At 40.7% G+C, this 12,771-nt stretch overlaps 1 protein-coding gene across 3 annotated transcripts in view; it reads left to right on the forward strand.

Moving 5' to 3' along the window:
• LOC133479190 (upstream stimulatory factor 2) overlaps window positions 1-12,378 on the forward strand; it is a 31,472-nt gene extending 19,094 nt beyond the window's left edge. For 2 of the 3 annotated variants that reach the window (XM_061775796.1, XM_061775798.1), the window contains 5 exons: window positions 3,446-3,484; window positions 6,332-6,390; window positions 6,581-6,675; window positions 8,765-8,893; window positions 11,222-12,378. In XM_061775796.1, coding sequence (XP_061631780.1) covers window positions 3,446-3,484; window positions 6,332-6,390; window positions 6,581-6,675; window positions 8,765-8,893; window positions 11,222-11,314 — 415 coding nt within the window. In that variant the 3' untranslated portion in view covers window positions 11,315-12,378. The remainder of the gene's footprint in view (window positions 1-3,445; window positions 3,485-6,331; window positions 6,391-6,580; window positions 6,676-8,764; window positions 8,894-11,221) is intronic. The other variant, XM_061775797.1, reaches the window with a different exon arrangement.
• The last annotated feature ends 393 nt before the right edge of the window (window positions 12,379-12,771 follow it).

Here is a 12,771-nt window from a genome sequence, read left to right on the forward strand (position 1 = left end):
TATTACAATGAACATTTCAAGTGACACACATGCCGTATTGCTGCGTTTGCACTGATGGAACACGGAACAACCAGCATGCAGATGCCCAAATTACACGTAACACACTCCAAAAGCGTTAAAATAATTCATAAGTAAGCCAAACGTTAAACATTACATAATGTTTGCTTGGGTTGGTCGAACCCGTTTGCCTTCTATCGATTTAAAGGAGGGTGGCCTCCACATTACTACACATTATTCACTTATTTAATGCAAGGTACACCTCTAATGTAACATATTTAAACCATATTTAATGTTCTTTACACCTCAAATGCACCATATGTTGAACATTTTCAATATTATATACACCTCTTATGTTGCCTATTTAACCATATTTAATTGTCTAGTCTTTTGCTGTAGTTTAGAATTGCAGTGGGCATTTTTTTTATATTTGAATTGTGTTGCTTCGCAGGCGCAGGTGCGTATACGTCACCAATTGTTGTATTGCGATGGCGTCAAGCTGTCATTGATGTGGTATATCCCATTTGTTCGTTAACGCTGGATATTGGATATTTTTGTATCCACATTTGGAGGCCTAATTCCAATTTGAAGATAGCCGGTTCAATGTTTTGTTTTCTTTTTACGCTGCCATGACACATAAGAGAAAAAAAAATGCCTAACCAAAATTTTGTAACTTGGAAGTTAATCACTTGAATTCAGCCTTGCTGTCATTTAATTTTTCAGCAATTTGCTCCATAGGTTGCAACAACAACCCTCACTTGACACACACTCCAAATACAAACAGACCAGATTGAATGAAGGTTGTATTGCTCTGTACTGTGCTTGGGATAAAAATGCCAAGCACAGTACAGGAGAACTACCATATTGTTATATTTTTAAGATAAGTCATAATATTTTATTATATGGGATCTTAGATGGGTGTAGGTCTATAAAAGTAATTTATGGCCTATTTCAGGACAGTTTTCTTGCTCTGTAATACTTCTACGCCCAACTGTGTTTCTGCCCTCATTTTGTCTCCTGTTGTTTTAGCCCTAAAGTCACCTCATGTGTCACTACAATGGCTGGAACCTCCATAGTGGAATGCATATTTTTTCCCTTAGGAAATAATGGAATAAATTAGTTTCAGGGTCAAACTGTCGCCATTGTAAAACCTTTATTCAATGTAAAGATTGTATAGTTTTAATATTGGAATCTTTATGGTCATTGCGCAGTTTACAGATGTTTTAAGTAACTGTCAAAGTTAACCACAGAACTATCGATCCATTCATTTTCTATACCTCTTGTGAAGTCTATCCCAGCTGAGGCAATAGGCGGACCGGTCACCCAGTCAATCGCAGGGCACATATAGACAAACAACCATTCATACTCACATTCACACCTATGAACAATTTAGAGTCAGTTTTTGGGGATATGGAATGATGCCGGAGTACTCCACGCCGAAACAGACGAGCAAAGACTCGAACCCAGAACCTCTCATGTGTGAAGGTGTCCACTAGCACCGCCATGTCACCATGAAGCTAAAATCAAGTAAAACTACTTGAAAAAGCCTGACAGGTGGCGTTAAGAGAAATTAACCACAAAACTGAATAAAAATCATATAAAGTGACTACTACTACTCACATAGACCGTTAGCAACTGCTTAAAGAGATTTTATTTGTTTTGGCATCAAAACACTTTTTCCTGTAGGAAAGTATGTTCAGTGGATGGATAACTATGTTCAAATTGCCACTATCATACATTCTTTATTTACTGTACGTAGTGTTTTAAGCAGCTGTCGTAAATGTATAATCACAAACCTAAATAAAACAAAAATAAACTTGCTCACCTGTTTGAGGCGCCCGTCATACAAGTCCAGTAATGGAGGGAGAAGACAAGGGGACATTTGCAAAGCTATTGTCACTTAGTGATCTTTAGTGTTAAAAGATGTTAACCACTGCTACCAGTAATATATACAGTGGCTATGGAAAGTATCCAGACCCCCTTAAACTTTTCACTCTTTGTTATATTGCAGCCATTTGCTAAAATCATTTAAGTTTTTGTCCTCATTAATGTACACAGCACCCCACATTGAGAGAAAAAAAACGGAATTGTTGAAATTTTTGCAGATTCATTAAAAAAGAAAAACAGAAATATCACACAGCCATAAGTATTCAGACCCTTTGTTCAGTATTTAGTAGAAGCATCCTTTTTATCTAAATACAGCCATGAGTCTTTTTGGGAATGATGCAACAAGTTTTTCACACCTGCATTAGAGGATGCTCTGTCATTCCTCCTTACAGATCCTCTCCAGTTCTGTCAGGTTGGATGGTGAACATAGGTGGACAGCCATTTTCAGGTCTCTCCAGAGATGCTCAATTGGGTTTAAGTCAGGGTTCTGGCTGGGCCATTCAAGAACAGTCAGGGAGTTGTTCTGAAGCCACTCCTTCAGTATTTTAGCTGTGTGTTTAGGGTCATAATCTTGTTGGAAGGTGAACCTTCGGCCTGAGGTCCTGAGCACTCCGGAGAAGGTTTTCGTCCAGGATATCCCTGTACTTGGCCGCATTCATCTTTCTTTCGATTGCAACCAGTTCCCCTTTCCCTACAGCTGAAAAACACCCCACAGCATGATGCTGCCACCACCATGCTTCACTGTTGGGACTGTATTGGACAGGTGATGAGCAGTGCATGGTTTTCTCCATGCATACCGCGTAGAATTAAGGCCAAAAAGTTCTATCTTGGTCTCATTAGACCAGAGAATCGTATTTATTGTAGAACCATCTCAAGGATGATCAGAAGAAATGGACAGCACCCGAGTTAAATGAGTGTCACAGCAAAGGGTCTGAATATTTACGGCTGTGTGATATTTCAGTTTTTCTTTTTTAATAAAGCTGCAAAAATTTCAACAATGAAATTTTTTTTCTGTCAATACGGGGTGCTGTGTGTACAGTAGTGAGGAAAAAAATTAATTTAAATGATTTGAGCAAATGGCTGCAATATAACAAAGAGTGAAACATTTAAGGGGGTCTAAATACTTTCCGTACCCACTCTACAGTGTCTATTCTGATGTACTAAAACACATACTCGTGCCCAGGCGAAGCAAAATTAGCAAAATTAGCGGCATTTAAAGCAAAGTTTTTCCTCGTCAGGGCAAAGCCGCTTAACTCTGCAACAAGCACATGACCGATTGTCAAATCGAGTTAAGTCAATATTGCCCTTCGTTAGCATTTAGCCAGCGCTGAAACGTGCCGTTGTTGTTTAGACACAAAAGGCGCGTTGTTGTGAGCTAGACACATGACGAACAGGAGACGGAGCGTAAGACAAAATGTTTTTTACGGATGTGTTGTTGTTGTTGTGTGCATGATTCTTCCCGCCTGGGTAGTTTTCCGTTTTGAGTGTGAACTAATCAACAATGACATTCCCGTTTGTCAACGTGAAGTAAAAATTTCCCCACCCTATGTGCCGTCCGCAGAGATGAAAACGAGACGCTGCGGCATGAAGGTTTAAACTGGTGAGGAACGCTTTCCCCATTTCCCCTTTGTCCTCCTCTTCCTTTTCCCCATCACCACCATCACAGCACATTCCTATTTGCAGCAAATGAACTAATCAAATTAGATCCAGAGCAGAGAGAAGCAGCCTCCTTCCTCCTCCCCTTCCCTCCCTCCCCACCAATCCCTGGTGATTCTCCTCGCTCTTGATGTGTGAGACGCAGATGTAGTGCTCCCTCAGTGCTGACCCTCATCCATTGTTGTTAGCCCTGCAACTTGTTCCCCATCAGGAATTAAAAATTAGGTCGCCGTGCTGCGTCTGGAAACAACATCTCCAGACTCACTCTGATTTTGTCTCACGCGCGTCCATAGCGGCTGCGTTATTTGTGCAGATAACGAAATGATGCACACTGTCTGGACTTTTTATTGGGTGCGCGAGCTGATGAGATTCAGTTAAAAACCTCTTTCACACAAAGATCCTGCAAAATTGCTGCATTAGGGCCATAACGGAATACACAGCAACTTTTACAACGGCAGTGTGAAAATGGCTACTACATACAGTATTTTGCCATAACACAAGATCCGCCTTTGCCTTTTATACAGAACTAAGGATGCAACAGTACCACTTTTTTCAGACAAAGTACAAGTACTTACGTTTGACTACTTGCTGTAATTTGAATTTAATATTGTTCAAAAATACAAACTTTTCTGAAATAAAGCATATGTTTCACTCAAAACACTTTTTACAGTAACAATTCATCATTACAACTTAATACTAACAGAATAAATCCCATATAACAAAGCAATACAAAGAAAGCAAAATGAATCATTACAACTGTATAGGATTCCAATACAAATGTTAATTCCTCTAGGAATCCATCCATCCATTTTCAACACTGCTTATCGTGGTTAGTGTCGCGTGGCGCTAGAGCCACTGGTCGCTAGTCAGTCGCAGGGCACATATAGACACGGACAACCAATCACATTCACACCATCACTGAGCGGGAACTGAACCCATGCTGCCCGCACCAAAGTCAGGCGAGTGTACCGCTACACCATCAGTGACCCTTCTAGTAATCAATTTTGGAAAAAATAACATAAAAACAAACTTCTACGAAACTGACACAGAGATGCATGCGGTTACTACCTACAATACAGTTTCAGCTGTGCAACACATGTACAACTGCACATTAGTTCAATGGGGAGAAAGTGCATCATCATCCATTCGCAGAGCATAATTTTCAGTCGCCTAAAAGTGTTGTCATCAGGGTTTTTAAAGTATATCCATACATACATATCATAAACAGATTACATGGCTGGTTGCTAACCCTAACCCGAAAGATACTGTATGTCAGGATGGTGATATGTTATCGGTGTGTACAGTATCACAGAATTTTTTGAGTACCAATACTGTACATAGGTGCAGTATGTGCACGAATGCTGGTATCGCTATCGGTGCATCCCTACACAGAACTCAGCAAATGCAGGATATAACCGCTTTCAGACAGTGACGTGGCATCCCATAATCAGAATAGTAGTATCACACAGCAGTGTGTGATATAACCATAATCGATTAAAAAAACAAAAAAAAAAAGAGAGAGAAATTCTGAAAAACGCGACGTAACAAGGGCTACAGTTCCATGAACTGTATTGGCCCCCTTCTCAACTTGATATATTTTTTATAGTTTCCGCACTTTAATGTTTAAGATCATCAAACAAATGTAAATATCAGACAGAGATAACCCAAATAAACATAAAATGCTCTTTTTAAATATTGATTTTATTTAGTCAAAGTCCAGACTTGAATCCGATTGAAATCCAGTGGCATGACCTTAAAAAGACCACTCATGCTCGGAAACCCTGTATTTTTGCTGAATTCAAACAATTCTGTAAGGAAGAGTGGGCCAAAAATATTTCTATAGAGATGTGAAAGACTCATTTCCAGTTATAGAAGATGCTTGATTTCAGTTGTTGCTACCAAGGGTGGCCCAACCATTTATTAGGTTTAAGGGGCCATTAATTTTTCACACAGCGCCAGGTAAATTTGAATAGGTTTTTTTCTCTTAATAAATTAAATCACCATTTAAAAACAGCATTTTAAATCCACTTGGGTTATATTTGTCTGATATTTACATTTGTTTGATGATCTTAAACAAAGTGGGAAAACTATGCAAAAATCTAAGAATTTGAGAAGGGGCCCAATACTTTTTCACGGCACTGTACCTCCCCACAGTCATCTATTTACTGTATCTTAAGAGTGGTGTGTCTCTGTGTGAAACCACCCACAAACACAGCAATGTCCTGCTTCTCTGGTTTTTGCTTGAAAGGCACATGTTGATAAATCCCCGTCACTTTTTTTTTTTTTAAATGGGTAAAAGATAGTTAGCGGGTCTTCATGTGAAAATAGGTCATTAATATTTATACGGAATGGTGTTACAGACCCTTCGTGCTTTGCTGCACAGTTGAAACGGTTTCACTGCCGCGTCTTAATTAACGGAATACCTGAGGGAAGACGCCTAGATGAGAGACAGTTGTCTCATTAGCCGGCAGCTCAGAATGCCAGAAGACAGCTCCCTCCGTCATCACCGTTGGTTTACGGCGCAGTAAAACGGCACGCCCCCCCTTAGGTCCCCACCCGGAAAGCAGAGAAGGTTGTTGGAGCTTGAGGCACGTATTTAGGACAACGTGAAAAAAGCCCGGTGTAGCTACCACGATTAGAAAAGACGTCCAAGATAACAGCCAAGAACGGTTGTTAATAGTCTTGGGGATGAAGTGAATGTGAGGGCTCACAGTGGGTGCATGTGTGTCAGAGATGGGAGATATTGTTTTGTGTGGATAAACAAGCATGTGTGTGTTTTGTTTCTTTGAAGGAAAATGGACGGGCCGCGAACTCCGCGAGATGAAAGGAGGAGAGCACAACATAATGAAGGTGGGTAATTAGCCGTGATTGCGGCCTTTTCGATTGTCTGACAGGGCGCAACACAACACTGGCGCTGTGTTGAAATGGATGTGGCATGACAGTTGTGTTCTCAAGGTGGCCACTAGAAGCTGCTGTGGAGCTGTCATAGCCTAGCATCTCAAAGAAAAATGACCACTTGCTGTTTCTTTTTTTTTTTTAGTTGAGAGGCGGAGGAGGGACAAAATCAACAACTGGATTGTGACACTCTCCAAAATCATCCCTGACTGCAACATGGACAGCACCAAAACCGGAGCAGTAAGTTGTCATTTTAATCGCCCTACCCAGAGTCCATATTCTGTGGGTCCAGTAATCCTTAAAAAAAAAAAAAGGTAAAATAAATATTAGTAGGGCACTGATGTGCCATCCCCCCACCCCAAAAAAAATAAAACTCACAGTTCAGTACATATCTGGGTTTTAAATGAGACACGCTACTCACTAAAAATGAGTGATTTGGCCCTCAGGGGAAATTTCAGGATGAACCTAAAATGCACGGTAACCTTTACCGATGAACTTAATTTGATTAATTCTTTGAATGCACATGTCCAACTGTTCAATGTTTCAATACTTTTTGCTCATCTTGCTGTTTTGTAACAAGGAGCTAAATGGCAAAACTCACAACAGGTGTTTGATCCATGAACATTTCCAAGGATGTCCATTTTTCAGTAGGTAGGTAGATACTTTATTCTTCCCGTGAGGGAAATTAGATTGTCACAGCAACAATATTTGCAATTACACCAAAATAAGAGCAACCAACAAAGTGGGGAAAAAAAGGGGGGAGGGGTGGGGGGACAAATACAAGAGCAGCATTTGAGGGAAATCAGGAAGAAAAGGAGTCAGAGATTTAAGGTGTTGCCTGTTGGTCTGTGGCAAGTAATAAATAATGAAAGTAATAAATGTAGTCCAATAATGCAACAGCAGTATTTGTACAACTAGTGCAAGAGGGAAGATTATCTTACTGACAATGAGCTATAATGACATATCCATGATTATAATACACCCAGTATGTATTGTGCATGGAAAAAACATGTTAATATGCATTGTGTATATGATATTGCACATTGAAGTCTTGATGGAACATAGAGTGCAGTAACAAATTCATGAATATAAATAACAATGTAAACTAAATAAAATGTCAATTATGCTATAAACGCATCAATGGCATTTTTTGATTTTTGTCATTTTTCCGTGTTGCGCTGATGTTCCCATGATGCTGTTTAACATGAAATGTCCAGAGCATCTCGCCAGCTATGACGCCCTCTAGCCAGAGACTGGGCCACCCTGTGTTTGTTTACTGAGCAGACGTGTGGCTACAGCGTTAGGCAGTTAAACTTCCTGTCTCTTACTGTAATGTTTCGGGTGGGAACTCGGGACATCTCTGTTCCATACTGAAAAATCTGAATGCTAATTAATGCATGCATCGTTACGCCCATAAAGACATTTTTTGATATTTAATAAAATGACAAATACTGTGATATAATATTGAGCCCATATTATCTACTACTACCACTACTACTCTGCATGCTCACATTTCATTAATGAAAGGTCTTCAATTTGATCAAACCAGCCTAAAAGTAGGTCTTAAAGTTTTAAATTAGATTTTTTTTCACATGAAGGCTTTGATTTATCCTTTAAAAAATTACACCTTATCATAAATGATCTCTTCAATGCTCTTAAAAATGGCACATTCTTCTCCAATTGTGTTGAGGTAGTTTAATTTAAATCAGTATTTTTATTTTGTTGTGTGTAAATAAAGTAAATCTAGAGAGTTTGCATGCATAAATGTTGATATATGATATACAAAATATGATCAAAGATTGTTTTAATATTAAGCTAATGTTGCCCCTTCCGAGTGGTCACATTTAGTTAAATTTGATGGCAGTGCCCTAAAACGTGCCCATGATTAATTATTTAATCATGCAGATGTTTTAGTATATAGAAAATATTATCGCAGAATTTCATTGAAACATTTAATATTGAGCCCATATCACCCAACTCTTATGGTCACATTTAATGAATTAGAGGTCTTAAATTTAGCTTAGTTAAACCAGCAGATACCCTGGCTTTAGACACCTGTAGTTTGTTGAATAAAACCACATAAAAATGCGTACTACTTGTTTTACAGGCGATAGCAAAAATATGCAAAATCTAATTTCAATAATTAAAACTATTAAATCCATATCATCCATGTCTAATGGTCAACGTTTAGTCAATGAGAGCTCTTTGCTCCCTTCAACCTGCAGACACATGACCATCTTATCCAGCGGTGGGGAACCTTTTCTTAAAACTAGACTGTTTTGGAAGGCCAATATTGCCAACAAAAATCCTCCCCTTTTTGTCCTTCCAGAGCAAAGGAGGCATCCTGTCCAAAGCGTGCGACTACATCCGTGAGCTCAGGCAGGGCAACCAGCGGCTGCAGGATAGCCTGAAGGAAGTGGAGAGGCTCCAGGTGGACAATGAGCTCTGCAGGCAGCAGGTATGGCAACGCGGGCCAGGAAATGCCATTTAGGGATGTTTCTGAGGGGTTTTCTAATTCACTTCCAAAATGAAATATATTTTTTTATGACTAGCTACCATCATTCGAAAGTAATCAACAATATTACTGTCGACAAATTGAGGTACTTCCACCAAAACAAAATTAAAATATTTCCTACACTGATGCAGACACAACACATTGTGAATGATAATAATATTGATAGGCTTACTTCTCTTTATTTTTTTTACAGTTAATGGGTGCATTAAGGCGGCACGGTGGACAACTGGTTAGAGCGTCTGCCTCACAGTTCTGAGGACCAGGGTTCAATCCCCGGCCCAGCCTGTGTGGAGTTTGCATGTTCTCCCCGTGCTTGCGTGGGTTTTCTCCGGGCACTCCGGTTTCCTCCCACATCCCAAAAACGTGCATTCTAGGTTAATTGACAACTCTAAATTGCCCGTAGGTGTGAATGTGAGTGCGGATGGTTGACTGTTTGTATGTGCCCTGCAATTGGCTGGGAACCAGTTCAGGCTGTACCCCGCCTCCTGCCCGATGACAGCTGGGATAGGCTCCAGCACGCCCGCGACCCTAGTGAGGAGAAGCGGCTCAGAAAATGGATGGATGGATGGATCTTATGTCAAGTCCCCCTTACATTAAAAAAGAAAAAAAAATGACATTTTATATTTCATGGTGTCCCACCAATCATTTTATCTCTAATCAAAATTATTTTATTTCGCGCTGTGCTTCGCAGGTAGCATTATGTTTACAACCAAACACAGCAGTGGTGGATACTAGCGACACTACTAGTTTAACTACATTTCTCCGTAGTGTCACTATTTCAACATCAAATAGCTTTTCAGTAGTTAAGATACCGCAGTTTTAAGACTGTAAGGCGCACCGGGCTGTAAGGCGCAATATCAATGAATGGGTCTATTTTCATACATAAGGCGCACCAGATTATAAGGCGCATTAAACAAAACAACAACATAATAATATGCTTTGTATGCATGTCTCTTGACAGGTGCCATTTTGGGGTGCTTATACACCATAATATTATGTTGACGCACACTACGTATTACTCCGCGAGGCTCCTAACTACAGTAGCCGTAATTCTCCGACAATCCATCAAGCGGTGCGGCTTCGTAGTTTACCAAAGTCGTACTAAAACATATTGACACGTTTTTGAGCACCGTGTACCACATAAAATGGGTTTGAGGTCAGTAAGCACAACAAGATTTAATACATAAGGCGCACCGGATTATAAAACGCACTGTCGATTTTTAAGAAAAATAAAGGATTTTAAAGTGCACCTTATAGTCCAAAAAATACACTACTTTTGTGGTCACAGCGATAGCAAAGTAACGTTCCCCCAGGAGTTGTAAACGTTGAGTGCAACATCACGTTATCTCAAGTCCGCCGACGACACCAAGGCCGGCCGCGAAATGTGCACCGCCGTTTGTCAACATGCAGACAATATGGCAAAGGTAGGTACATCTCAGCAATTTCCTTGGGCTGTAACTCGGCAAACTTATGCTTCTTTTCGAGTCCTCAAGGTCCACTTATACGTTTGTTTGTACTGGGCAACCCTAAAAAGAAACTTCAGTGAGGACACACAGCCAGGTATATCCCGAAGCTGAAACAACACTCGCCAGTTGAACTAAGCTAGTCATCATGACTTAAAAGTTCAAAAAGTCAATCAGCACTCAGCAGGGGCGGGGGGGAATGGGTGAGCAGTGTATGTGTGCCGTCGCTTAAATGGCACTGTGTACGAGACCCCCCCATGGCTCTTTAAATATTGTTTGTGGAGAAAAAATCTTCTAAATTAATTATGGCAACAATACTCACAGTTAAGTGGTCTTTTACTGTACATGCTTAAAAATAAGGTTAGACAAATGTCATTGTATAGAATTGGGTTAAGTCAATTTAGTCATGTGCAAATGTTAACTAGCAAATTTTTTTCTGCACCGACTCGAAAATCGTATCGCTTCCATACTGAATCGTATCGTAACAAATCATTCCGCCTGTAAAGATGTCGTTTTTGAGTCAAATCGCTACTTGTGTATCTAGATATGTATCGAATCGGCCTCATGCCAGAGATTCCCAGCCCTAGTAGCAGTCACTGGCATAGCCACTGTAGCGGGCAAAAAAAAAATGTACGTTACTAACATACAGAAGGAAGTGCAAAATAACACATTTTAGCCATGTTTGTCCCACATTCATATTTAGTAGTCGTCATGGTAACCCAAATCTGACACCCTGCAGTAGAGGGGGGCACGACACAGGACAAAAATGGTCCTGAGTCCTTCTTCTTCTTGTGTCTTCTCTGTCAAGATCCAGGAACTGAAGAACGAGAACGCCTTGCTGAGAGCACAGCTCCAGCAGCACGGGATCGAGATGGTGGGGGAGACACCACCACCGCAGTAACGACTAAGGTGCCGCCGCGCCGCTTCAGGAAAACAAACAAAAGACTTGTGGAAAATCACATTTCACGAACTTGCCGGGAATGCCCTCCTCGCGGCCTCACCCAGGCATCGCTTGACTATTCCGACGAGACGCAACCGACGTGGAGGCAACAACACCCTCCTGCTAAAGTCTGCCTCACTCAAGGACGATGATGACATTTAATTTCATTAAGTCTGCCCTCCCTCTCCCACCCCCCAACCTACCCAGATGATGATCATTATCGTTACTTTGGACTATTAGTTGATGCTTTCTGACTTCTTTATTAATGTCATTTTTTTAGCTGCTTTAATTTATTAGTCTGCTTGGTGACAGATTGTTAGATGGAGAGCAGTTACACGGGCGAGACCCCAAAAGAGTCAACAATCAGTCACTTGATAGCCTTGATGCAGGCGTTTTGCAGGAGCGCCATTCGAGTGTGCAATCGTAACGCTCGACTGGGGGGCTGTGAAGGAATACTTGAAATGTTGTGCATTTTGTAGAAGAATCCCACTGTGGACGACACAGTAGGAAAATGAGATGTAAGCATAAGAAATTGGTGGAGGGGCCAGCGGCACCCACCCCCCTCCTACCATAAGGAGACATGCAAAACCATCTCTCATTTGCTCAGCCCTGCAATAATTGGTTGAGCACGCAGTCACTACTAACCCCGTGTGAAAATAACAACGGGGCGGGGGGCGGTGGGATTTGGGTAATATCCACTGATCTTTTCTCATCACTATGTAGGCCCCCTGAGCCAAAGCGGGAATGATGGATGCTTTCTGCTGCAACAGAATGTGAAGTCGAGGTGAATAATGCAAATGCCACACAGACATTTGCTAATTTGCTAATCATCAAAAGGTTATATTGTGGCTGATTAGTCCCCACCCCCTGCCCCTAAATCTGCTTTTGAAATTACAAAATGAAGAAGACAAACTTTCCCCAAACCAATTCCGCCCTCTCTGTAGCAGCCTCACTGTCTCTCAGGTTAGATTGTAAGACATCTTTTGTATGTAAAAAAAGTTGAAAATAAACATTTACCGAGCTATTATCCTCAACATGAATTGATTTTCACATAGCCACACCATTGAAAATACAGACTGGCCAATTGCAGCGCGGTGCTGAACAGAAATCTGACGCCCCTGGGGCCTCACTTATCAAAGAGTGCGTAGGAGTCTTACTTAAAGTGTGCGTACACGCAAAAGATGAAAATGCCGCATGACAAAAAAATAATCAGACCTATCAACGTGCATAATAGGATTTTTATTTATATTTATTTTTGTCCAGATCCGTGGTGGAACAGAACACACCACAAACATCACACACAGTACGACCAAAACTGTAAATACCAGATTTTTTGTTAATTATTATCTATTTATTTATTTATTTTAATCTTCATGTGTGGAGTCTGTAACAGATAAACAATCTTGTAGGATTTGAAA

Source organism: Phyllopteryx taeniolatus, chromosome 6 (assembly GCF_024500385.1).
Source record: "Phyllopteryx taeniolatus isolate TA_2022b chromosome 6, UOR_Ptae_1.2, whole genome shotgun sequence".
Classification (NCBI taxonomy): domain Eukaryota; kingdom Metazoa; phylum Chordata; class Actinopteri; order Syngnathiformes; family Syngnathidae; genus Phyllopteryx; species Phyllopteryx taeniolatus.